This window comes from Rhodamnia argentea, chromosome 5 (assembly GCF_020921035.1).
Source record: "Rhodamnia argentea isolate NSW1041297 chromosome 5, ASM2092103v1, whole genome shotgun sequence".
Taxonomy (NCBI): Eukaryota; Viridiplantae; Streptophyta; class Magnoliopsida; order Myrtales; family Myrtaceae; genus Rhodamnia; species Rhodamnia argentea.
Genome location: NC_063154.1, coordinates 886972 through 914326, shown reverse-complemented (window position 1 = coordinate 914326; position 27355 = coordinate 886972). Strand labels below are relative to the sequence as shown.

The 27355-nt window shown below is 38.8% G+C and overlaps 3 protein-coding genes across 5 annotated transcripts; 2 read left to right on the top strand and 1 right to left on the bottom strand.

Moving 5' to 3' along the window:
* The first annotated feature begins 1798 nt into the window (after positions 1–1798).
* On the top strand, positions 1799–3955 carry LOC115742359 (structure-specific endonuclease subunit slx1). 2 transcript variants are annotated; one of them, XM_030676594.2, is made up of 3 exons: positions 1799–2124; positions 3040–3146; positions 3498–3955. In XM_030676594.2, the coding sequence occupies exons 1-3, from the start codon at positions 1895–1897 to the stop codon at positions 3689–3691; spliced, it is 531 nt and encodes a 176-aa protein (XP_030532454.1). In that variant the 5' UTR covers positions 1799–1894; the 3' UTR covers positions 3692–3955. The 2 variants fall into 2 exon arrangements, with proteins under 2 accessions (XP_030532454.1, XP_030532453.1); XM_030676593.2 differs by having other exon boundaries at positions 1799–2199.
* Positions 3956–6448: 2493 nt separating this feature from the next.
* LOC115742213 (serine/threonine-protein kinase-like protein At3g51990) lies at positions 6449–8372 on the top strand. Its single transcript, XM_048279352.1, has one exon. It carries the CDS (start codon positions 6654–6656, stop codon positions 8130–8132), a length of 1479 nt encoding a protein of 492 aa, XP_048135309.1. The 5' UTR covers positions 6449–6653; the 3' UTR covers positions 8133–8372.
* Positions 8373–10585: 2213 nt separating this feature from the next.
* Positions 10586–25730, bottom strand: LOC115742212 (protein transport protein SEC31 homolog B). 2 transcript variants are annotated; one of them, XM_048278447.1, is made up of 22 exons: positions 25164–25730; positions 21796–21850; positions 21575–21697; positions 20606–20702; positions 20480–20516; positions 20267–20372; positions 20116–20173; positions 19001–19098; positions 18714–18833; positions 17425–17467; positions 16703–16821; positions 16498–16625; positions 15873–16428; positions 15648–15740; positions 14881–15066; positions 14584–14797; positions 13533–13645; positions 13251–13421; positions 12594–12722; positions 12230–12512; positions 11098–11336; positions 10586–11000 (listed from the first exon to the last, which is right to left on the bottom strand). In XM_048278447.1, exons 1-22 carry the CDS (start codon positions 25478–25480, stop codon positions 10905–10907), a joined length of 3381 nt encoding a protein of 1126 aa, XP_048134404.1. In that variant the 5' UTR covers positions 25481–25730; the 3' UTR covers positions 10586–10904. The 2 variants fall into 2 exon arrangements, with proteins under 2 accessions (XP_048134404.1, XP_030532210.1); XM_030676350.2 differs by having other exon boundaries at positions 15873–16425.
* Positions 25731–27355: the final 1625 nt, after the last annotated feature.

Here is a 27355-nt window from a genome sequence, read left to right as displayed (position 1 = left end):
AAATATAGAATAAGGATCACTGTTAGACACCAAGTTGGATTATCGCTGAACTGTAGAAAGGCTACAGAAAGAGTTTGGTCAAGCCAATGAAAAATTGCTGGCCATAAAGAAAACCCAATCCGTAAGTTAATGGAGGTAATTGATTCTATGCTGGGCAAAAGCTGCTTTGCCTAGAAAATCAATCAAAATGTATTCCCCTGATGGACATCATAGGCCATGGGCCATGGTGAAAATAAGTTTGGAAAAGGGGAGCTTTCCCTTAAAGGAAATGTAGCAATTATGAAGTAGTTTAATTTTATCTCAATATGAAATTATGATTGCACTATTTGTATCCCATAGAAAAGAGGTATTGATTCCTTCAATATATATATATGATTAGCTCCGTTTGGTAGCCTAAGAAGCGTGAAAACAAACCTATTAAGATGAATTTATTAAGAAGATCAGTATCTTTCTCCAGTTTTGCATCATAAATGTCCTTAGATCAGGGTCCTATACATGGGGAAGAAATAAGCATAGAAGATTTCAATAAATCCATAGAAAATTGGAAAATCCCTAGAGTCCAGCTTAACTAAATATATCAACAATCAAAATATAAAATTTTTCAAAAATCAGATTATGTAGTCACAACTATATATGTATATACCAACTTTCGGGAGAACACCTCATAGAGCATTCAGAAATTCAGATCCAGATCTCTCTTTCTCTCTCCGAAACCTCTCTTCTCACCCTAAAGACCTTCCACCTCTTCAATACCCTTCTCAGAACCTTGAATACCTTTCATACCTACTTTCTGGAACCAGATCCAGTAAGTATCCTTTATATCCTCATCTTCTTTCTTGATTCCCTATAAGTTTCAGATCTGCTGATGGTCTGTGGATTTTAAGTTTTAATATCTGCATTTGTATGCACAGGGTCTACTAATCCTTTTATATCTCTGCAATTTTTCATATTGTATTCTTTCAGTTTCTCTTAATAAAAAAGTGTTTTTCATATCCAGAACAAACTCCGCAATCGGTAGGTTCTACCTCCTGTGTTTGGTCTGTATCTTTGCTTATTATCTTTACATACTTGCGTTTACATTTCTATATTTAAATTCCTATCATTTAATTTACATACCCTACAATCGGCAAGTTCTTCTTACTGATTTGCCCTTTTCTTATTATATGCTTGAAATCATATTTCTTTTCACATTATACATGCAAACGAATATTATAATCATAACTTGCCTAGACCTAATACAATTTATAATAGAACTTACTATTAATTGGATTGATTACTTTGATTACTATTTGGATATATATATACATAGACACACACACATGAGAAGCATTTTAAGAACTCATTACCCATAAAAACCGTGTTTCCTTGCGATGTATTTATCTATAATTCTCGAAAAGTTACTACCTCGATAAAAGAGAAATTAACTAATTGTAAATTACTAATCCAGACATATAGATAAAATTATCGATGTTGTATGCATTGAATTCATCACTAACTTGTGCAAAATTAATCCTATTACATGTAATTAACATTTCAACTCGATCTCAAGTATAGTTTAATATTTACGTTTCGTTTGTTTTGTGGAAAATGAATAAATTTAAAAACATTTTTCTAAAAATGCTCGTTTCTATCGCTTGAAATAATTAAACAATGAAAAAAGATTCATTATCGAGTATAATTATATTTAAATATTTCCTTGAAAAAATAAAATTATTTTCATTTATTGAGTTTTATAAACAATACAAACTACTAATTTTTCACGAAATAATCTGAATAAACTTGTAATTGGTTTGCTCCTCCAACTACCTACCCTCAATTCATCAGTAACTGTCACCGGCGAAAGAATCGGAGCATCCGAGGTTTTGGTCGTACGGCACGATTGGGCAGGAGCTGAATGAATCTGAATCTGCCCAAGATTGATCTCCAGATGACGAGGCTTCTCTCCGGGACATTTCGATCCATCAAGCACCCGAGCTCTGTTTCTACTAAGCCCAAAGGCCCTTCGAGATCATCATCATCATCATCATCATCTCCATTGAAGCTCTCGCGATCCTCGCCTTCAGCGTCTGCGTCGGCGATTTCAAGAACGAGATCGGAACCCAATACGGATGATTCAAGAACATGGTGCGTCTATCTCATCCTCTCCACCAGCCCCCCTATCAAGACTTACGTTGGCGTCACCAACGATTTCCATCGCCGGTAGGTAATGCTGCTTCGTTCCTTGATTGAATCTCTTTTTCGAGAAAAGTTCCTTTTTTTGTGCGTTGATAGGTGGATCTGTTGGTGGTTATGTAACTGGGAGCAGAAAAAAGATTGAACATTTGAACGGTTTTGTGCGTTGTCTAGGTACATTGGTAGTTTTTCATGTAATTGTGCTAGGTTCTTGCTGAGTTGGTTGACGACCAAGTTATGTATCTAATGAGTTCCCTTGATGCGATGTGCATTTTCTTGTAATGTTCTATTCTCATGATACATTAATGCACTAGAAAATGTGTAGCTTTTGCAGATTATTTCATTCTATATGCTCAGGAGGCAGGGATCACCTTCCTCCGGCAGCTCATGAATTGATGCTGGTTCCATTCTCTATATTCTCTTTTCGACTGGCTATGCCTGGAGGAATGTATTAAGCATTTGACTCGAGTGTGTTGGTAGGAAGTTTGGAGTATGTGACTGAGTCGTATGGTACATGTTGATATATGCTTGATATGCTGCTATTGGCTCATGAACTGTATTTCCCCCTCATACGGTTAAGTGTGCTATGTAGTCCTCTGCTTTGACTTCCCCTAACTTGGAAATGTTCTTGCGATCTTTCTTCCACTCTGATTCCCTGTCAATTAGTATCTGAAATAGCAGGCAGATACTTGGCTTCTTGTCTCTACTCTTCATTTGGGTTGTATATTTTCTCGTTGATGGTCATGTCATACAATGCTCGAATATTTGAATCTGTACGCCTCATTGCATCTGTGGTTAATTAGATAGCATGTGGTTTTCTGTCTGCATACCTAAGTGCTTATTTTCTTCGGTTGGCATGTCTTGAAGTTTGAGGCAACATAATGGGGAGCTTAACGGTGGTGCCAAAGCATCTCGAGCTGGAAGGCCATGGCTCTGTGCCTGCCTTGTTCAGGGCTTCAAGGACCGAAGTGAAGGTATTTTCTAACTTTCTTGTTAGTTGACTAGAGCGCTAGCTTGAAACTCATGTCTTTCTTCCACATCGGCAACTACAAGCTTACAACCATGTCTTTGAAAATATGCAACTCTCACCAAGTGCAACATGTACGAAATATAAGCAACATTCATTGCTCACCATCCTGCAATGAGTCACCTTCTGCAAGTTGTGGGCGTCCTCCCTTATGTTTTACCCTTTGCACATTTTCAGCCCAGATGTTTTGTTTCCTCATATCATGATGAGAATTATTGTCATGCCACTGGCTCAAGCATCCACATGATTGTGAGTACCCAATAGTTTTAAGCTCTGATTTTCTCCACATTTTGTGCAGCCTGTGTTTTTGAGTCAAAATGGAAAAGTTTCTCAAGGAAACTACCTCGCCGGAGGTCATGCGGTGACATGGAAAAGCAAGCAGAAGGTGTCTCTCAGTTATTGCTTCAGCATAGACAAATGGCTTTGGATAGAGTTAAAGGTGTGCTTGACTGCAGTCTTTTGGAAATTAATTGGAAACTGAATCTTACTTGATTCATGGGTTGTCACTTTCACCAAGGTACAAGATGTTAATATGTCCAAAGTTAAGTTACAGCCCTATAGAATTGCTAGCATATTGTGATACATGTAAATGCTATTGGCAGTTGCACAGTATGCAGGTCTTTTTATTCTGTTTTACTTGTAACTTTGCGATCATTCGAACTGGCGAAGGGGACTGGGTGAGATTACAGCCAAAAAGATGTCCCTCACATTCACATTGTAAAGTAAAATGAATGAAGAAAACAGTTGTTAAGGTTCCATGTGGAGGAAAAATTAGTTGTTTTTCATTTGTTAGTCATCCCATCTTTTCGATTAAGTTTGTATCTGCCCACTTGAACACTTTTTTGTACTCCTTGTTTCGAGAAATTACGGGAAACATCATTGTTTAGAGGCATATAACTGGTGTATTCGAAGCTAATTTCATTGAACCATTTGTTGTCAATTTTTGTTCTTTTTCATTCTACGGGCGAATTGGGAGACACCAACATCAGTTAACCTTTCTTTATGTGTTTTGCCAGGCTTCAGCCTCTCTCTATATTCCTGTAAATGGAAGAGAGGTCTGTGTATCCATGCTTGGAACTTGCCATTTTCTGAAGTCACGCAACCTTGCACTAATCACTAGAATGTGCGACTCATGTTGTGGGGTGTGTGTGTGCTGTCATCCTGATATTTAGTGTGAAAAGGCACCTTTCACCCTCTGTGTGATGCACCTAACTGCTGCGGTTAGCTATTGCGTTCAGCATAATGAACAATGTTTCTGCAAGTTCAAGAAGAAGAGATTGAGCTAGGTTCTTTGATGCAAAGACTCACATTATTGGACTGGTAAGCCAGAAAAAGAAAAAATACAACTAATTGATCCTTGGTGAGCTTAGATATGATTTGCCAATCCAGGCACTTTTCGTCATCTTCGATTCCTTACTCTAGTAAATTTTGCGAAGCAGTAGTCTTTCGAAATTCATTTAGAAAAAGTAGAGGACCGTTGTCATGATGAGTAGGTCATTCTCAGGCTCTCAGCCATGGACTGTTAAAACTTAAATGGCCGATCTACAGGTGAAAGTGATGGAAAAATTATGAAGCTTTTTTCTCCTTTCAATGCACAGTAAAGAGTAGAACTTTAACTGATGATGACATGCTGCTTTCGATAATTGACTAGTGACTTTATGGGGCCTGAAAGTAACTGGTGCATCGATTTGCTTGCCTGAGTTGTGTTTTAACCAGTGCAGCTAATGATGTGGATCTTCAGGTTTCGTTCTTGTCGATGACGAATCAAGGAAAAGAGGAAACTACTTTGATTTCACGTGGTGGTCTCAGCCAAGGTTGTGCCTTTAAGGCACGTAGGTTGGGTCGTGCCTAATGGGTAAGCAGCGACCACCATCATATATATATATATACACACGAATTGGATGGTTACACTTCATCTCCTACACTTCTTTGGTGACCACTTGGGGGAAAAAGGGAAAGGAGAGAAGAATCAAAGATGGAAATTGTAAATTTGTTCATTCACCAACTTGAGTTTTTTAACCGGTCAACTAGAATTTTTCCTGAATTAGACCGACAATTACCGCCAGCTTTCTCTTTCGCCCAAAAAATATGCGATAAAATGTCTAAACATAGAATTAGTGTGTCGTTCATCGCGGCTTTGGTGATATCCGGTAGGAGCAAGATACACATGTTAGAGCAACCGAAACATCGCGACCCGTTCAAAAGCTACGATTTTTGCAATGCTATCGACTCAGATCTTGGCCAAAAAGACCTTGTTCTTTTCTGTTCTCCTTGCTTTCCCCTTTTGTAGTTAGCATTGTCGTTGTGTAGCTGACAAAAGGTTCGTAAAGAAGAGGAGGACAATAATGGAGACCCACAACGTTAGGAGCAAGCAATCGATCGTTCTCTCTCGAAGCTGGACCAAGGTATCAACCACCAGATATATGCCAAGCTGATAAATACGCACATGACATAACAAAATCATAGTCCTCTTGTATTATTGCGTGTACATAGACCTCGTGGCCACTAGCTGTAATATTAACGCATTACTGCAATGATGCCCTACAGGCTGCGAAAGTACAATAGTGCTGTGCGATGCTGAAGAGGTAGCTCTCTGTCCAGACAAACCACTTCTCCAAAGTCGCGGATTTTGGAATCTTTATCCACTGTCTCCCTTCGACGACAAAGGGGAAAAAGTTTACAGAAAGTTGGAATGTGGGTACAAAAGAATAACGGAAAATCTAAATTTTCATGAAAGTTCAACACCAAATCGAACCGATTAAGTAATCGGGACTTTCGAATTTCAAAGAGCATGTAATATCGGTGCAATTCGTATCGGTATTTAATGGACGAGAATAATAATTTCACGTACATACTTTAATTACCTTACGGATTGTTATTGTAATTTCATAAATGAAACAGTCGAAAATGAAGAATTGTGCAATGAAAAGTTATTAAATGCTATAAAAACCACTATTCTCTGTGCATTCCAATGCTCATATGTGCGTAGGAAAATGCTCGGATGTATGGATTGGGCATCATCAAGGGTAAAAAGGTAAATGTCAAGGTAGAAAGGGAGGAAGACGAGACCAGAACAGAAGATGAGTTGGAAAAGGACTTGCGAGGAAAATAAAAGCAAAAGAAAAAATGAAAAAGAGGGTGTGTACAGATACAGTAAATGTACCGCGTTGACTTTAAGGTAAAATGAACAGGTCTGCAATACAGGTATGCTTGCGTGATAATATTACCACCTTAATACATGCCACGGATTCATCGGTAGATTAGATTGTCCTTGGGATTCCAATTTGGTAGTCTCTCTCTCTCTCTCTCTCCCTCTCCCTCTCTTCTGAGACTCCATTACAGCTCTGCTCATAAAGCCATCAAGGACCAACAGAATTTATCTCCATAAATTCTCTCATCACCAGCTTTCAAGTTTTGAACCAGCCAAAAATTCGATCTTTTCAGTTTTTCTTTGATGGGTTATCTTTCTTGCAAAGCTGAATCCTCCATTGCCGTCTCCCACTCTCACGCTCCGTCGTCGTCGTCTTCCAAGAACCAACGCCCTCTCAAGCAAGAGAGAGAGAGGCCGATCAAGATTCAGCAGTTCGACTACAGCGACGTCGAGGCGGCCACCAATGGCTTCTCCGACCAGAAGTTGCTCGGCAAAGGCAGCCATGGCTACGTCTACAAGGCCTTCCTCCGCGGCCGCCACGTGGCCGTCAAGAAGCCCTCCAAGGGACTCGAGCTCGCTACCGAGGTCGACAACGAGCTCGAGATCCTGTCCACGATCCAGAGTCCCCGGCTGGTCAACCTTGTCGGCTTCGCAAGCGACTCCAAGAACCGCCTCTTGGTCGTCGAGTTCATGAGCAACGGTACGCTTTACGACATCCTTCATTCCAACACGCGTGTCTTGAATTGGGGTCGCAGGATTAGGCTCGCCCTGCAGATCGCCAAGGCCATTGAGACGCTTCATTCTCAGTACCCCCCTATAATTCACAGAGACATAAAGTCTGCTAACGTGTTGATAGATAGGAACTTCAATGCTCGTTTGGGCGATTTTGGGTTGGCTCTCAGATGTCATGTCAATGATTTTAGGCTCTTGTCCACACCCCCAGCTGGGACTCTCGGGTATCTTGATCCGCTCTATGTGACCCCTGATAACTTGAGTACTAAGACTGATGTGTTTAGCTTTGGGATATTGCTGTTGGAGATTATCAGTGGGAGGAAGGCCATCGATGTTGCATACTCGCCGCCGTCCATCGTGGACTGGGCAATCCCCTTGATTAAAAAGGGAAAGCTCCTTTGTGTCTATGACCCGAGAATGGCGCCCCCAAAAGATCCGGTCGTTAGGAAGCAATTAGCTGTTATAGCTGCCAAGTGTGTGAGATCTTGTAGAGAGAGGAGGCCAGCGATGAAGGAGATTGTCGATTGGTTGACCGGGCTGAGCAAATTGGTCCCTCTTCATTCATGGAATGGGTTTAACAATCCATGCCTGATGGTGGAGACGATGGGACAGCCAGTCGAATCCAGGAATGTGCAGAGCAGTTCTAGATTAGATAACATTGACACGGAGTATCTAGACGCTCTGGATGGGAAATTTTCAAAACCAGCTATGAGAAATTCACGAAGAGTGTTCTCGGATTTGGGGTTCAGGAGTGACTTGATGGATCTCATGGCTGCAAATACAGACGAAGAATCTGAAGTGCAAAGGCAGGGTAGGGGACTTGAGCCTCCTTCGAAATTGCCAAACCACTCATACAGTTTTAGATTTGGTAGCGGAAGATACATGAACAGGGTAAGAACTCAATCTCAATCCTGTCGCAGAGATGATGCTGCCTTTGTTGTGAGGAGAAACCGTTCGGTCGGGGGAAGTCCCCAAAGCTTTCCAGCCATAGATGATTCGGCAGTTCGTTCACAAACTCAGTCATTACAGCTTGATCGCAAACTGCATTGATGTAGATATCCTGTCGGATCTCCCTCAAGAAATCGAGTTCTAATTGAATAGTTCATGTGTTTTCTTTCATTTTCTGATTATGTTGGGGACCTCACTGGTGTCTCACCACCTTTTATAGATGTCAATTGTACTTGTTATCAGTATTCATACCTGAATGCTGCAAATATTGTGTATGAGGAAATTGCTATTCAATACAAAGAGAGCTAGGCTAACTTTTGGAGTCCTTTAATTTTGTCCTAATCTCATTTTTTACAGTTAATATGTTCCTTCTGTTGAAAGGAGTAACTCAATCTGGAACTTTTATCTATTTCCCTCCAAAGAATCAGGTGATCCTTGAACAGCAAATTTTCTCCTCTGGTCAACAAAACAATGGCTCCTAACTGGGACGGTTTGAAGAACTAGTTTGTTAGATTTCTCCATCTCTGCAGTAGCTTCTTGTGTTAATAATCTCTTTGGTGCTCATGGTGGTCATAGTAGATCGACCAGAAGCTGCAAGTTGCAGATGCGGACAACCCCTCCATAATCTATCATAAGAAGAAAGTTTGAATTTCTTTGGACAAAATAATATGTTTGAGTTGGTTAGGGTGGCTATCATGACTTTAGAAAATCGTATATACATGTGTCACGTCAACCACTCAAGCACAATTGTGCGTCAAACGACAGATACTGGTGTTTGCGCAGGTGGCAACCTGATCTTAACTATCTGGTAACAACCCTGATATAATGGTGACACCATCACATCTCCAACTTTAAGTCTCCTCCATGGATCTTTCCTCTCTCCTCCTCTTCCGTAAGTTCGAGCTTAGGACAGATGAAAGACATTCAACTGCTACAAACAACAAAAGGGGAAAGGAAGCCTGAAAGAAGAATCTGGTGCAAGATAGGCAGATTAATCTTCGCTGTTATGGGCCGGTTTACAAAATTTTAGGACTATACTTGAGTTAGAAAAAAGAACAGCCATGTGAGACTCCAGCAGGCAAGAATCGTTGTTGCTGCCAAAACCGAAAGTGCCCAACTGTGCAAATAAGTGGAGTCAATAACAAAAACAACAGGAATTGGAGGAAAAGTTAGTATATTCAAAACCCTGGAAATACGAGGCATGCTGTCTCTTAGCTATCAGCAGTTAGCAACCAAGGATGAAAGTATCTGTGGATCTTTTTCCTCATGTCAAGGCTTTACAGCTATAATATATTTTTATACCAGCATGTGCCTCTTCTTTTCTTACATACCCTTTTGAGATCCATCATCTATGCATGGACCTTTGACCTCAACACCCATTTCCTCGAATGGACCGCCCAATTTGTGCAGGCAGACCATTAATCATTCCAAAAGAAAAGGAGCCTTTTTTCTTGTTAGAATCTCTCAGTGCTCCGCTCTTCTGAGTGCTTCGCTGGGGAAAACGGTAATTCTTTCACACGTAAAGCCATGGACTAAATTATATGAGTAGAATATTTGATAAGGACCCACCATAGAGTTGATTCTTTTTGGAGTAGCAATATAAAACAGAATTATGAGAAGATGGAGCATGGAATTGCTTATACAAACACACGACGGGACATTGTAATGCATTGGCCAAACAAGGGAAGATATCGAAGATATTTCATCTTCCCAAGGGCATTGTTTGTCCTCGAGCTCTTGGCCCTTTTTGATGATTGAATGAGTTATGGGTCAGTTTTTCTAGGCTCTGGTGTGTCCAGTCACTTCACCCACTTCATTGGTTTTGAATTTCACCTCATAACTTGTGTAAACTAGCATTGACAGGCTGACCTTCGAGGGGAGGCTTTTCTTATTTTAATCCTACTTCTGGCTAGATATGATTGTTGTTTTGCTTACATTGCTACTTGCTCCTTTCACATGCTCTTGGAGATTCAAAAAGAACCGTCTGCTTCCACACTCCGGTTGAAGTTTAAGCACCCTTGATGACTAATCGTTCATGTGCTTTGCAAAGCTAACTAAAAGGACAGAGAATTCTATAAGAGGTTTTCATACCAGCAACGTGCCTTTATTTTTCTACTATGATAATTAGAAGTCAATAGTCGCAACACTAGATTACAAAGCTTGCACATGATCCGCAATCCTACTACTTTTTTGCAGTTGTCGCAAAATGTTGACTTGATTACATAGGCCAGCCAGAAAATCCTAAAGGTGGATTTGCTCGTTGGAACAACAGCAACTAATACATCCCACCGAGTCTTCTCTCACTACTTCTGCCTTTCCCATTTCTTTATCTAAAAAATATTATTATTTTTCAGCGACAGTGTTTGCTGCTGTCTTCCTTATCTAGATAATGGAAATATAAAATAAAAACAAAACCAAAACACTTCACCCCGACATCGAGAAGAATTGCCTTCTCGTTACAAGCCTCTCTCACTCTTTGACAAGCTATTCACCAAAAAGATACCAATGATTCGTAAACAATCGTTCATTCATGCATCGCAGAGGGGACCAGCCCAGGAGAGTAACTCATAGCAAAAAATATTGTGTCAAAAACATCCAAGCAAGGCTAGTAAAATGCTCTCTAATTCCTTGACGCTACATATATTGGGTGGAAATCAATAATCACCAACTCCTTCAAAAACTATCCTAACGGCTTTCAGAAGTTAACATCAATGGAAAAAGACATTCTATAACAAAAGACCAAAAATTACTCCAGTAGCAATCTAAGAGAGCCATTCTTTCCACAGAAATGATCAATTCCCCTACGAAATCCACCACACAAGGCTAAGAGAGAAAAAAGAACAAAGAAGATGCGTTGAGAGAATTGGCCTCTTCTCAGCTTAGTCTCACATTCTGCCTCGTCTTGATCATCCGCTTCAACGTCGCCAACCAGAAATTGCACTCATCCCACTCGCTAGTCGTGAGAAGTACCTGGAGAAGAATAATCGAAAGACACAAAAATCATTGAATACACTACTGCCTCGTGCAATAACAAAAATAGTTACTCTCTAATTTGCAGGAAATGCACCTGTATTTGCAGAGCAGTGCTAAAATCACCGTTGTCTAAAGCCTGACAAAGCTGGACAAGTTTATCAGCTGCGTTTTTAGATATGTCTCCACTGTTGAGCTTTGCAAACAAGGCACCTAGTTTCCTAGAGTTATCTTCTATCTCACGCTTCTTGGCAGGATTTGCACGTGAACCTCCCAATGCTTCTGATGTCTCGTTGTAGAGTCTCGTCAATGTTGTGATGACTGGTTTCTGGTGGGCTGGTGCATGGATGCAGAAAAGAGTTCCAGTTATGTGTCAAATAGGAATACCATCAAGACACCACAAGGGAAAGCCGAACTCTCATTGGTTTTAAGGAAGTAGTAAAGTTTGCACATGCAGTCTCCACCAGCTATTTATTCAGCCAATGGATGCTAACTCAAGTGTAAAGTGCTTAGAGTTACTCGTACGCATGAGATGGAATTAAAAAGTAGCACGGAAGTTTGCCGTAGCCCCTTTCTAGACAAATAATGAGCTCGGCGTCTGGTTGTATGCTTCATGGGTTGTAGCATTTTCATACAAAAATTTGAACAGAATTGATCAAATCACTAGTTAGGAATTGCAATTGACTCCATTTATGCCAGCTCAAGTGCCTAGTGAAAAACCAAAGGATGGAATATAAAGAAAGCTCAAAATCGAGATTAAGGCCTGGTTTCCATGCGCCAAAAGAGGTTATCAGTTTCTTCAAACTTTCAGGCACTTTTGGGATAGTCATGACCATTTTTCCAGGGAGGGAGGGGTTAAGAGCATCAGAAGCTATCAGTTTTCTACTAAAAGCAGAATCAAACAAGTCTTGCTTACTGAAAACAGAAACAAAAACACAGCACATCCAATATGCAAGCACACGGGCATGTTTGAATTGATTTTGCATTTTACAAGTTTCTTAATCTAACCTCCGTGGAGTGGGATCTTTGAGTTTATTTCAACAATACTTGAAACCTTCACGACATAATTTCTACATCATGTTTAAAATATGGATGATAAATTTTGGCAAGAAAGCCAACTAGTGTTTTTTACTTGTCTTTAAGTGGAACCAAACAAGCCCTCATAAACCATAAATAATGAGAAAGGCAGCTATTTTTATAAAATCATATACAAGAAAGGTAGCTCCTACCAGGAACATTTGAAGTATCGGCTGTCTGCACGGTAGGTGGGGGTGCAGCAGGTGAAACAACTGGTTGTGCAGCTGCTGATTCAATGGGACCAGCCGGCTGCATGGAAACTGGCCCAGGCTTTTGAACGACCCCTGGATTAGTAACTGGCATAAACCCCCTCATTTGAGAAGGAGCCACAGCTTGTGGCATCATCTGGCCAGGAACAGAGCTCACCTGTGGTGGCACAGGGGCAACTGGACCAGGTCCATGAGGCAAAGGTTGAAAAGTAGGATTAACAGTTCCCTATGAGACATGAAAAGAGAACAGAGTCAGTCAATTTAGAAGCTTCTATGGTCAAAATTGGTACTACGTAGACATACATACCGGATACAAATGAGAACCCAACGTTGGCTGCTGATACTGCTCTGGGTTCCTCAGCGCAAGAGAAGGTGCTGGTATGAATTGCGATCTCGTCGCGGGCTGATTGGTTACAGGAGTTGGAACAAAACTTGGCTAGAAAGAGAGAAAAATGGTCAACCCAGTGATCCTTTGCAAGAAATCAAGGTCACAGTATGCAAAGCAAACATGATAAAACATTGTCCTCATCCTTGCTAGTATAAGTTTTCATATTTAGAAGATAAAAGAACATATGTACAAGTTCAATTATAAACCACTACTACAGTAAGTGTGCCAGCACATTATCTGACTCATACTCCACAGGGCACAGGTAGCAAGCAAGTAGTTACTTTTCTATTCTTTGGGGCAATGAGACAGCAAATGAAAAAAATTCATTTGTAGATGAGAGAAAGAGCAATGACAATATCCCACTATACTATTCCCAAATTTGATCATCACTCTTTTGAACAATTCACCATTTATCCTCGTTATTCTCAGCTTTTTATATTCTCACCAATCTTTTCCATTGGGTAAAGAAGGTAAAGGCTCCGATAGAGCCTGTAGTAAAATAAATTATCAGAAAAATCTAATACAGTATCAGCTCCCTCTTCATGCCAATGTAGATTATTTATCCACCAAAGATACCTGGGGATTCTGAAGTGGCTCAGATGGAACAAACATAGACGGCTGTGCAGGAGCCTGATATTGCATGGGAGTATTGTATCCTTTCCCAAATGAAGAACCAAAAGGCTGCTGATAATTTTCACCATAAGGGCTACCAGGAACAGTATGCTGCACCTGCGGTTGTGCTGCTTCCTAAGCAGTCATAAGAACAGGCCGAACATCGACAATCACAGAAAAACTTAGTTGCAAAAGAAATGAAGAGAAAAGAAAAGATCGGAAAGCTCAACAGCTAGATGAACGCACCGGATAATAGTGCTGAGAAGCATCAACCATGCCATAATTGGATTGATCGACACCATATACTGCACCTCTTTGATCTTGAGAGCCATTAAAAGCAGAGATGTTGGCTCCTTTTTCTGCAACAAATTCAAAAGAAAACGTTCAATCACACTTTTAGCTTTAAAGAAACATAACAGTGAAGATTAAAGATATTTCAACTTTTATACACTTCGAGTGCTGTTTGTATATAAAATGACTATCTTAAACTAGTCCAGATATTAGTATCACTTGTTGCATCCCTATCAAAACAATGTTGTTAATGGGAAAGGAAGCCCAAGTATCAAATAATTGCACTTCCTACGCTGCTTCTCAAGACATATTTTATTGCAGCCAAGAAAGTAGCAGAAACAACCCCATTGTTTATATTTAAATGATTAATTCAAAGTACTTCAACAAATTTGTTATTCAAGAAAGTTTGAACCCGCCCACCCTAAGGAACGAAGCTTTGTCAACCCTGTCCTTATTAGGTAGAAGGATATAGCAATTGCAAATAATTCTGCTACCCACGATTAACCTCATGTTCCTAAGGCTCATGTTATTCTTTTGAGCTTTTGGATTCTACTAGAGAAGAGACGAAGCAGAAAAGATAAAACAGACAAAAAAAAACAACAGCAAATGGTCTAGTGGACTGAAAGATAGTTCTAAACTCTTCCCACCGGTAACTATTAACTGGGCTTTGAATCTGCTCCAGAAGCGGCTTTCCCTGTGCTTAGCCCTCCAGCTACTTCTATAAAACAGGGATAAGACTTCCTTCCCAGTAGCTCCTAATTAGTTGAAACCCCCTTGGCCGTACGGACATCTCATTCATTAAACATAGAAAGGGAACTGCTAGTAGGCAGGACAAGCGATTCTCTCAATGTATGCTAGGAACGGAACATACTAAGTACAATCCATGACCGGATGTCCATTTTTGTATCGTAGCTTCAATGAAAGTATCAAAACCAGACTATTTGGACTTTGAGCATGCAAATCTGTCTTTAAGAATGTGTAAACAGATGCTATAGCAAAAGCATACCAGCTTCCACGGAGAAAGCAATACGATCTCTCAAGACTGCTAGTTCAGGTGACAAATCATCTGTCCCCAACAGCTTCAAATATTCCATTGCTGTTGTCAAAAGCCCTTGACTAGCCAATATCTCAGCATATTTTTCAACAAGCTTGCACACTGAAGCACTAAATTGTTTTTGGCCACTAGCCAATGCGAGGACAATGGTCTTTTCCATCAAATCCTGATCCGAAGAAAACACGTATATGAATACTTTTCAGTTGACCAGAAACGAATGACATAAAACGATTAAAAGGAGGTAACAACCTGAAGAAGGTCCATGTAGGACTTCCCTTCATGTTCAGTTGCCAGACTTCTCGACCAAATTTCCACTGTTTTGTCAATATTCCCAGCACAAATGAAACAGAGTGTTGCTGCCAACATGTTACCAGCTGCCATAAGTTTTGAGGCTAGCGAGTTGCAGAGCACTGCCCACTCCTCACCCTGTGCAAACTTTAAAAAACCAGAATTTAGATGCATCAGTAGATGTCCAAAGCAGTGCTAGTTAGTAATATGATACTAAATTTTACACCAGTGATTGACAATTTCAGTACATCAATGATGTGATTTAGGCTCTCCAATCAACTAGCTTGGATATATTACTTCCAGGCGTCAAATCAAGACGAGATGGAAACTTATCAGGGATATATAGCGAGCTGGACTTTCTCTGAGGAAGATAGATATCATGTGCATCCACATGACTTTACAGCTCTACCACCAGTGTCCACAGAGAGATCAAAATCAAAGCGGCACAGCAAAATAGTAATTTTTCTATCATTCCTGCTATAAAGCAGCAGATGCAAGGATATGGCATAAAAAAGGATTCATTGCACATCATACTAAGCAAATGAACAGAAGGCATTCAAATAATAGTATATTAATCATGAGCATGGGTTGATGAGGGCCATAACAACAGTAACTTCCATAGAAAGTTCCTGTTACAGAAACCCCAACTGGTGTAGTGTCTTAACCAACAATAACATAACAATTAAATTCATTTCTACCAATTTTTCCTACAGTATTAAGAAACTTACACTACACAGAATAGCGAGTGTCTCTTTCCAGAATTTGAGGGACCTGGTGTCCACAAGGCTCTGGAGATCATTATTCACCATTGCAAAAACAACCTGAAAGCAAGATGATTCATTCAATAAATGAGATAGATTTAAAGTAATCCTACTGTACCAAGGTATTACACCAAATTAATATCTATCCAAAAAGAGAGAAAAACAAATTTCAGTTATCTTAAAACATGTCACCTTCAAGTAAGGTGAGCGGCTCATCTTAAGGTACTTGTTACGGGTACTCTCCCATAGGGAGGCACCTCCGACATGTGCAATAACCAAAGCATCAGCCCATTTATTAGCAGATATGCACAATGCAACAGCAGCCTTGTAGTCTCCAACAGCCAAAGCACGTTGAACACTATCATCAAACGTCGGGTCAGAGCTCTCCTCAAATCCTCCTACTTCGTCTTGTGATGGTTCCATGGCAGCACTCACAGTGGCAAAGCCATCAGCAGAAGTTGATACAGGTGTCTCAGCCCTGGGACTAGGAAGATTGTTGAAAAAATCTTCGCCATTATCAGTAGGAAACACCGTAGTTTCACTGTTGTCCTGCTGCACTACTACATCTGCAGTTACATCCTCGAGCCCAAGATCATTAACTTGCTGGGAGAGATCCTCTTGTGAACCATCATTCATCTCCACAGGAATATCGAAACCAAGGTGAGTAAGTAGCTTTGACCTTGCAGTTCCATCGTCTTCTAACAAAACTTTCAAGAACCCCCATGTTTCGCGGTCATCCGTAGATCTGCTAGGAAAAGAGTTATTATTCTACAAAGAAGATAAAAAGAAAAATCATCTAAATGAATAAGTGACATACTCGCTATGTTGAGACTTCTTTTCACATAATGCTTTCAATGAAGATCTCTCCCCACTTTGGAATGCAGCTTCAAATTCAGATGAACGGCTCACTAAAGTTTGTTCTGTAACAATATCGTGTACAAAAACCTGGAAAAGAACACATTGAAAAAAAATGAATGTTAAGATCTAAATAGCAAAAGTAGTCAAGGGTAAAAAACATGTACCTCTGAGGAATTAACTGTAGAACCTCCTGTTGACCGTGTATGAAATGAAACCACTTTGCCTCCAAAACCAAAGGATGCGCCAACAGGTCGTTTAAACCATTTTGGAGCTCTCGGAGTTGCTGTGTGGGAAAATAGAGGTTAAACTTCTGGAGTGCAAGAGAACCACAGCAGACAAATTAACAGATGTGAAAAAGGATGCAAACTGTTTGTGAGCAATAGAGTATATAAGTTGTTTGACTCATCATCAGCTCCCTTTCCAACGAGTGCAGAATTAATTTGAAAAAATAAAAAAACTAATAGCATGAATGCTTTGGTTGTCACATCATAGAAGCTGACTAGAACTTGCCATATTACATGAGAGAATCAACTTTCTCATTTGTTCTTTAATTTCTGTTGAGTTGCTTGAGTTAAGACATGCAACTGGCAAGAATCAAGCTGAGATGAAGAGTGACCATATCTAATAAGCAAATTATAGAGGGAAGCATGAGAGGAGGACACCAAACAATTGATAAACGAACTCTCTTTCTCTCTTCCCCGTCCATAGGGGGCATGCACACGCGCGAGCAAATTTTAACCTGGCTAAATGTAATTGTGCTGACATATCATTTCTTCTCAGACAGTATTACACTATATAACCAAATGTAGACCAGCAGAAACATGAAATTATTAATAAACTGTAAAGGACAGACAAAAGAAAACTCCAGTCATTAGGATAGCATTACCAGCACAAAATTCATTTTCGCTGACACCATAGCGGCTACAACCCTGCAAAATAATGGGAGATTGTATGAGTACATGTCTATATCTACGAACAAATTTATGCATCTATACATCTAGGTAGATTAATAATGGAAATCTTCAAGTACATTAACGAAATATACCAAAAGAGAATAGCCCAGGCGTGCATCCAAACTCACTACACGTTCGTTTTATGATTGGTCCATCTGGTCTTACTAATTATTTAAATATGTTGTCACAATAATAAAGGGAAAGGAAGACGTGGCCCAGCTGGAACTAGCCACTTTTGTAATGAGGATGCAAAGGTTCGAATCCTGCTGGCTTCTGAGTCTCTTTCTTTTTTTTGTCCTTTTTTTTTTTTTTTTGAGATATTGCCGGAATTCCAGCCTTTACTCTTTCACTTTTTTCATTTTCTTTTCATTTTCTTTTCTTGTATGATATTGTTCCTTTTTTCTCAGCAAACCTAAGATTATGTGACAGAAAAAACATGAGGTTATCCACTGTCTCCTTTTTTCATTATTCTTGCTTTCCTCTTTATTTTTATTTTCCTTTAATCTATACGAACAAATTTTTCTCTTTTCTTTATTTCTTTCCCTACTTATCTGCTAAGCACAGTAGAACTTTTGTTTTTACACATTTCCAAATCGAACTTGCATATAGTTAATTGTCATACTTTCTCATACTTTAGATAAAAAAAAAGTTCACTACCCCGATGTTATTATCAAATGTTTAGGGCTGATTTTTCCTAATCTATAAAAAATCTCAATCTAATGATAACTTAAAATGGAATCACATATGTTATTCTTTGTCTTTTAAGTAGAAATAAGTTACGATTTAGCTCGGTTTCTATGCCAAAAAAAAAAAAAAATGTTCAAAAATTGGAGAACAAGAGAGTAAATGTCATTTGTCTATTTTCAAGCAATCACTTTACAATTTGGGGATAAATGAAAATACGTAGAGTTTCTCTTTTCCCTTAATGGAAGTACTACTTTGGTTATTTTTTGTCCCGTGGCATAGTGTGGGTATTTTTCTAGCATTCATAATTCCAAGATCCAATTGAAACCATTCTAATAGAGAGACCACATATCTCAAAGGAATCTATAAACAGAAAACATCTTTGGTGCCAATTTTAGTTATCTGCATCATATGAGAGGAAGCCTTGAGTCTTTCTCTACCTTGCCATCTCTAATATTCTCAAATTGAAATCATTAGGCCTTCAACAAGGTGCACCAAATACAGACCTTTCAACACAGAAGAAAAGGAAAAGAAATACCTCAACATTGTAGATGCCAATCTTCCCATCAAATGAAGATGCTGATATAACTCCAGGTATCTTAGGGTACCAATGTACATCAAAATTCCAGTTGGACCCAGCAGGCAATTCACAAACAATCTATGCCAAACATAAGTAAATGGAAATTGTCACAACATAAAGCCTGACATAATACCAGCCAGAATTGCCACTAAATGAGTGACGCAAAATAAAGAATAGAAATTGAATATGAAATGTGAACTAGTAAAGGTAGATGGGAAACCTAAAACCAGCATCCTAATAAGTACCTCTCCAGTAACTGTGTCCCAGCATATAGTTCGATTGTCTTTAGCACAGGTGACCAAATAGGAACTATCATTAGGACACCACGACATTGCAATAACACCTGATGTCGAATATGCAAGCGGGAGAGGTAAGCAGAGAAGCCATCAACTCAGTTATAGCAGAACATTTAATACATTCAAAACAGATACAAATGGTGGAAATTAAAAGATATAAGAGCAAATACTTATTACTATGCACGTGGAAAATGGTATGTTTCACTAATAGACAAAAGGATGTAAAAACAAACCGCAGCAAGAAAAGTGAGCCATACCAGGTATCTAAAGAATAAACTTTGATTACACTTAAAAGTAACATGGACTTCCACATTGCATTACACATGTTCAAGCAAAATCATTATTCCCGAGATAGACTGGTTATTCCGCTATAAGAACAGTATCATCTTGTCAACATAAAGAAAATAAGTGGAGGAAAGGATTAAAAAAACCAAAGAGAGATTATATCAAGCTGACAATTCTAACCAGATAAAATTGACACTTTTGACATCAAGTTAACTGCACACAAACATCAGGGCAATGATTTCTTCTTACAAGACAAGAAAGTGAAAAAGGAAAGAGAAGGAAGTCTCCGTGAGGCGGTAGCTAAGAGCAGTGGCGCTGCTCACACGCGCAGTCGACAGTGATCACCGTGGTGGCTGTCACCACCAAGACAATGCTCTGTTTGTCTGTATTCTATATTGTCAGGGTTCCATAACATTATTTTTGTAATCCATTTGATTTTTTAATTTTTGACCAATTTTAGTTAGGTCTCCAAAAACTCAATTGGTTAGGAACTGTTCTTATACTCGGTATTTTCTAGACATGAGATCCATCCTATCCTATCCTATCCTATATGATTTTATTTCTTGGTGACTAAATGCAACCTCAAGCTACTTATCCATACCACTTTCCAAATTAATCCACCTAGAAGATTACCATGAGACCAGTACTAAGGATTCTGCATTTGTGTGCTACAACCAAATCAACTTCTCCCTCCTCCCTGCCTCTATCAATATGACATTAGGAATTATAAAATTTTTAATGTAACAACAAAAGCTAATACTATTGGCATAGATGTGTACCTCTTGTATGCCCCACAAATTCTTTAACTGGTGACATTATGTTTCTCATGTCCCAAAGCTGTGCAAAACACCATCACAACGAGAGATCAATAAGACACTCTACCTACCCTGAGTTTATAAATGGGATAGCAATGCCAAGTCAGGTCATTACCCTGAGAGAAGGAGAACTATCTTCATCTGATGCAACAACGAGTTGAGTAGCCAGATCAGGATTCCATTGCAAAACTGAGCAACGCCTTCTAGCTGAATCTGAAAAACTGCCATTTGGTAAAGGGTAAATCATATTTAGTGTTGTCTAGATAGCTGTAAAGATAATAAAAACCAAGCAAATACACATGTGAGGAAGCTAGAGGTCAAAAGCTACCTTATGACTGGTTTTTGTTTTTTGAGATCCCATACAACTGAAAAGCAAGAAATTAGACTTTCGCCAATAAGAAGACAAACAGCACTTAAGAATTTAAAAAGAAGGGATAATATCTTTGTTTCTCACCAGTTGTCCCATTGTAAGAAGTGGAGGCTAATATATGTTGAACTTTGCTATTCCAAGATAAAAATGAAATTTCCCCTTGAGCAGCAGAACCACTACCCTGCAAGAAATAATATAAGGACTTGGCTAAGATGCCTCAGCAAACTCACCCTTTGATCTTCATCTTCCTTATAGGCATCATAGTCAACCAACAATGTTAACTTAAAAGAGCATTGATGGACACAAGTGACAGAATTCTGCATTCTTGTGTCTATAATTAAGTGAACTTTACCCACCAAGACAAGACGCATGAAATGCCCATGAAAATAAAAGTTTCAACAATCAACATCAGGAAAGAGATGCAAGTACAATTGAAAATTTGGCAGTTCCACAATATAAGTAGGAGATTGTTTCATATCACAGACCAGAGTACCATACAAAATGTCAAGGCCTGGCCAAGACACAACCTATTTGGGCATCATTCAATATCATGCTTGGGACAATGCATCACGGATTGTAAATGATGCATTCCATGCAGAAGTCTGATTATGTTCCGATAATGTGCACACTTTTTGGGAAAACCCGCCGAAACTACAATCAGAGACAAACCAGCTCACATGCAAGGGCAGAGCAGTCGAGAACCAATATATTTCCAAAACACGAATCGCATTTGTGCCTGGATGGCCTGCTCACTGGCAAGCAAGTAGCTGAGAAGTGCAAAATCCAAACACCAGCATGGTCGCTGCTCACTACAGTGGCTTGTGGGCAAAAGAATCCTCAAATACATCTGTCTAGTCTAGAAGTTAAAATTATACTGAACAAATCCAGACCTTAATCCCTCACTGATGAATGCCTTCATTAAAAAGATCCATGATGTCCCACCTAGGGGTGTAAGGCTTTGTTGATATTGGGAGCAAATATCCATTTATTACACAACATACATAGATTCATATGCAAGTGAAATATGGTAAAAATCCTCAGATCCCAACATACCCTGAGAGGAGGAAAATGAGAAGGTTCTCTTGGTGCAGCCAAATCCCAAATGCAAATTTCACCATCATCAGCCCCAGAAGCAAGCAAGTTTGGTGCAATAGTGTTGAACTCAAGACCGCGAACCTGAATTGAGAAATCAACATAACCAAACCATTAACCTAAGCATCAAGAGACGGAACGCCAATAATAAGCAGTAAAAAGAGGAAGACAAGGAGACTTACAGGTCCTTTATGCCTAGAAAGTTGTCCTACACTTGTCTTCTCACCAGCCTCAGAACTGAAAAGGGAGTAACATCAAATACAGAAGCCGAAGTATACTTCCTCCAAACAAAACAATAGTCTCAATCCAAATATACACCAGCTGATACTTTTATTGCAAATCAATAATCAGCACAGAAGTCCACAGGAATTGGCAGCTCAGCTACTTACAAAAATAAGGTCAAAAGCACGTGATATTTATTCAGCCATAAGAAAAGAGGGATACATGTAATCACCCTGTTGATCTTACCAATATCCAGGCCATATTAACAACCATCCACCTTTCCAGTTTACTGGTTATTAAAGTGCATGGATTCCTATCACTTAACATGACATGTCCACCTTCTCAAAACAGCTTTAACTGGCAGTTATCAGGCTATCTTACGATATATACTATACGGCTGCATTCTGTCGCAGAAAATACTTTCGGCAAGAACTTGCACGAAAAACAAATATAGAATACTTTTTCAAATCTGATTGTTGTTTTGGTTCTTGAGAATACGTTACTACATGAAAAAGGTAAATTTTACGAGAATGCCGACTGAAAATAAATTCTGTTTTAAGTTATTTTCAAAAGAATTTAAGAATATGCATTTGATAATCATGTTTCTTGATTAAAAAGACAAATGCCAACTAAAACCCCTCGACAAAGGGAAATCGAGGAGATTACCCTCCAAATTAAATCTCGATCACTGAATAGGAACCTAAACAAACATTCCAAAGCAACAAAACAAACCACATAACAAGCTCGAAGAAGCTTCAAGAAACGTCATCAAGAGTAACCAAAGCTTCAAGGCTTAAAGCTTCAGAGGAAGCTTGGACATGAAATTTCTTTAAAAGCTTTCTTTTGATCACTCCCATTGAAAATTCACTCTTGATTTTGACAAATCATTGAACTCAGTGGATGCTGATCTGGATTCTCACTCTTTTGTTGAAAAACTAAACAAAAGAACAGAGAAAATCACATGCCAGCTTCAGAGAAATAGCAGGACTTGAAAGACTAAATTACTAGGTCTAGCGGCACTTTTCATGATTGGTAAAGAGATGGAGAGAGGAAGAAAAGACTGAGTAGTGTCACCCCTTGCTCCTCCATGTTATGACATGTCTCAATGCCAAAACAAGACAGGATGTGACAAAAAGTTAGGATGGGAAACACTACCCCCAGGTCTCCAAGAGAAAATATTTCAAAAAAATAATACCAAAGTACTAACAGCAACATAGTGAAGGCCAGGCAAGACTTGTTATATTGGTCTCTTAATACACTACAGGATGGTCTGAATAGAAAAATTCGATGGAACCTTCATAAAAGTCAATTGTCAGAATAGAAAAATTTAGAGGAAGGTAGAAACTAAAGCCACCACGACAGAATGAAGCAGCTAGATCAAGATTTAACGACGAAACCCAAACAATATAGTTCTGGTCCAACTCCTGTGGTGAAAATGGAGATGAACATCTACAATTTTCTCTTCAGAACCAATAGGTAACCAACTCAGTGATCCTACTTCTTTAATCTCAGTATATGGCACTCCAACCCAATGACAATTTCACTTTGCATAAAAACGACATCAGTTCTGAAAAGAAGAGAGCCCTCATTATATGGATGGATTATTTGAATTATCTTACTCCAGAAGACTAAATAATCTCCACCAAATAATTTTAACATCTACTCTCTGTTTTCTGGTTGATTTGGAAGGAACAGCACAAGAGAGCTTTTGATAGAGAGGGATTTCCATTTTTGTTTTGATTGATAACTGAATTAAAGACTTAAACTTTTCGTATAGTAGAAACTTGCATATGGATGTTCATGCCTTGGTGTATATTAGTTAATGCAAGAGCTCTCTTCTGATCTTTGAGTTTCTTGTATAGGGATTCAGTATTTTGAGCTCGTTTTGCAAATGGGTTTCCCCACCCCCTTGGTCCTCTACAGTTAAATCTATTGACCTATCAGAAAAAAAAAATACCAAATTAATTACCCAGAAATAAAATGGATAATTGCAGCTTGCAGCTTACAAAAGCCCTTAACTCAGTTAAATGGGCAACATAAAATTGAAATCAACCTCGATCCACTACTGCTCTTGACCATATTTCTTGAATGAACATCATCACTCAATTCTTGTCCAAGTCGTTCATCCTATAATGCCACACCAGAATGAGAATATGAGGGGGGACATTTTGGTTCGAGAAACATTTTTGGCTACCTTTTCCATAAGAAATAGTGAATGCAAACACTTCTTATTTTTCGTTGCCCGCTATTCTGATAACGTGTTTAGTAAGTCAAACAAAACCTGTTTGATGCTTCAATTGAAAAAGAAGAAGAAGTTATGTCCCTTTCCTAAGCAAAAATGCTATAATTGTTCTTTTACTTAAAATGAGTTTGAGAAAGCTAAGAGCCTAAGACAACATGAAAAACATGTATATCAGTCCAAAATGAATGTGTTCCCGTTTCGGACTGAAAACAGTGAGACACCAGGAAGGTGTTTTCTTTTTTGTGCCTAAAAAACAAAAACGAGGTTACCGTGCCTTCATTTGCAAACTTTTCCGCAATCCCTCCAAACACAGTTTCAGTGGTGTTTTCATTCTCAAATGAGAACAAAAAGGAAATTTTGAAATTTTCCATCAAGGAAACAGGCCCTAGCGTAACAAAACATGGCTTCAAATAAGACCCGATAAGTGGCCAATAACAGAAAGGACTTCCCTTCAGATACCTAATCTCAACTAACAATTTCTGGATTGATTCTACTCTACCATTATTATATCGCTAAATATAAGAAGTACAAATACTAAGGGACGCCCATTCTGTATTTAGATGAAGGAGAATAAAAAGTAAGCCAAAATATTCAATTCAAAGACGTATTCTTCAAAAATGTAATCTCCTCTACTTCTAAACCACAACAATAATCCTGCTATACATAAGCTAGAAACATACAGAAACTAGATGGCAGTCCTTGATTCTTTATTCTGCAATGGAGCTTGTTTAAGAACTAGAGATGCAAAGCATGACAGAGAAGAAAATGAATTGGATTCGATCCTATGGACCCTTCTTTCGTATGGATACTCATTTCAAGAATAACTGGTCTTCCGCAATATTCACCAGTTCGTAAGGAGGAGGTTCGGACTTCAGAATAACTTACACCGAAAATTAACATTACCACCATTCTATTACACCATCACCCCAATAAACTAAAGGCCTGAAATCCCATTCAGTTTCCAAATCGAGAAACGGCGATTGCATCCAGGAACAACCATTCACCAGCTAAACAAACGCTTCAGCTAGATCTCCACTCCAAAACACCAATCCACACTCGAAATCAAATCAAACAATTCTCAATTACCGGATCAGAGGTAGTGGGTTCCAAAGACCAATGGTTCCATCAACGAGGCCACCAGCGATTAGCCCCATGGAGAATTCATCGGTGCCGGATCCATTCTTGCCCCAAGAAAGACGATTGAAGCGCTCAGAGCTGGGTGTTTCGGCGACAAGCGGAAGATCTCGATCGTCGGACCGGAAATCGAGCCTGAAGATCTCGAGACTGGCCGATGAGCTGAAGGAGAGATCCACCGCCCCAGCCATGGTCCCGGTCGCCAAGTAACCGCCGTCCGGCGCCATAGCCACCGACGCCGACCGGCTCACACCCTTTATGCACGCCATCTCCGGAATTGCAGAACCGCGGACACAAAATTAGGAAAAAAAAAAAACTCAAATTATGGATTTATCGATACAGCACAAATCAATCGGATCAATCTGCGAATGGATGTAATGAAAGAGCGCGAGAGAGAGGGGGGGCGTTGATGATCCTGATGGTCTAGGGTTTGCGTGATCTGATCTGTGCATGAGAGGGGAGGGAGATGAGAGACAGGGACAGAGACACAGAGGAGTGATTTGTGTTTCTTCTATGTCACTGAGGAATGTATTATCGTCCCCTTTTTCTTGTATTAAAAGCGTTAATTTTGTAGCTTATTAAGTCATTTTCTGATTGGGGAAACGCAGTTACTGAAGTAACGTGTGAAATTTTTTTACATTTCCAGTGCTGTATTTTACACCTTAAGATTTCCACAAAACCACAATTTCGCATAGGTTTAAGTTGCAAAAAGTACATTTTGGAGTTTCATATACATCTGTAAATATATATAAATATATACATATATATACACACATATATATAAATAGTGCGAATCTACACTCATTTTCGAATTATTAGTATGAGCAAAGTTTTGAGGTTTTTTTATTTATTTTTTATGATCGACATGCGATATTCTTGCCATGCTGATATAAATTTTGGAATTTTTTAATATGTAAAAAGATTTATTAGTTTAACAGTAGGCATAATTTACGATTTTCGTTTGTAGTCTCTGTTTTGTTAAAATACAAACCACGTCATTTTAGTATTATTTAAACATATTTTTGGTTACTTGTTTAAGCTTAAACTCGAATATTTCCATAAATATGGCTTGAAATTTTCGTTTACAAGTACATTTAAGAAACTATATAGAGAATAAGCCACGGTAGTGAAGAGTATAACTTGAATTACTTTCTCTAGTTTATCTTTCTCTGAATTTTAACTTAATAGAGATATAAAATATTGATATACTTTCATTATATCTATTTTTAATATCTAAACTTAATATACGTACAATATAAAAATTGGAAGATAATAGAGTATACATGATCGTGGTTACTCTAATTTATCCTTTTTGGATAGTTTTGAAGTTAATAAGAGATTAAGGCTTCGTTTATTTCTTGAAAAATGTGGCGTTTTTGGAAAATATTCTCTAGGAAGCTGTTTTTCGAGAAAATTATGATATATATTTTCAGTGTTTGACTTAAACTCGAAAACGAACCGAAAAATATTTTCTTCCATTTAGTAAAAAAACTCAAGTTTCGCCGAATACATCTTTTAATAATTTAAAAGAAAAATCGATTTACTTATTTTCTCTATCTTTTTTCTCTCTCATTTTTCATTTTTTTATTTTCTTGTTTTTATTTTTTCCTTTCTTCTTAGGCTGGCAACCGACCACCAAGCCTTGTCACCAGCCGGCGAGGCTCAAGCTCACCAGATTCCAATGGCCGAGCATTGCCAACCTCGGGCAAGGACGATTTCAAAAAAACTAGAACTAACTCTGATCATAGTAAAGTTTTAGATTTTCAGTTGATCAATCGCCTATATGAAAAATACCGTCACATTTAAAATTTCCTTCTCGTCCTTACTTAGAAAAAATACAATATAATTCTCCACCAAAAGTTTCTTATTTCCATTATCTCGCCTTTTTTCAAACGTAGCTTTAGTTTGCGACGCTTAAACCGAAGTCACACTGGTTATTCCTTAATTGGTTGAGATTGTGATTCAAGCATTGAAACCTATCATATTAGGCATAAATTAGTCTTTGGACGATGAATATATGATCCTTCACTAATTGAACGACAATTTCCCAGCTATAAAATGAAATAATGTTGCAGCTCTAAATTTTTCCCTCGAGCTATGTTGTTCTCGATATGGATTCGATTATCGCAACGCAATAACTTCTG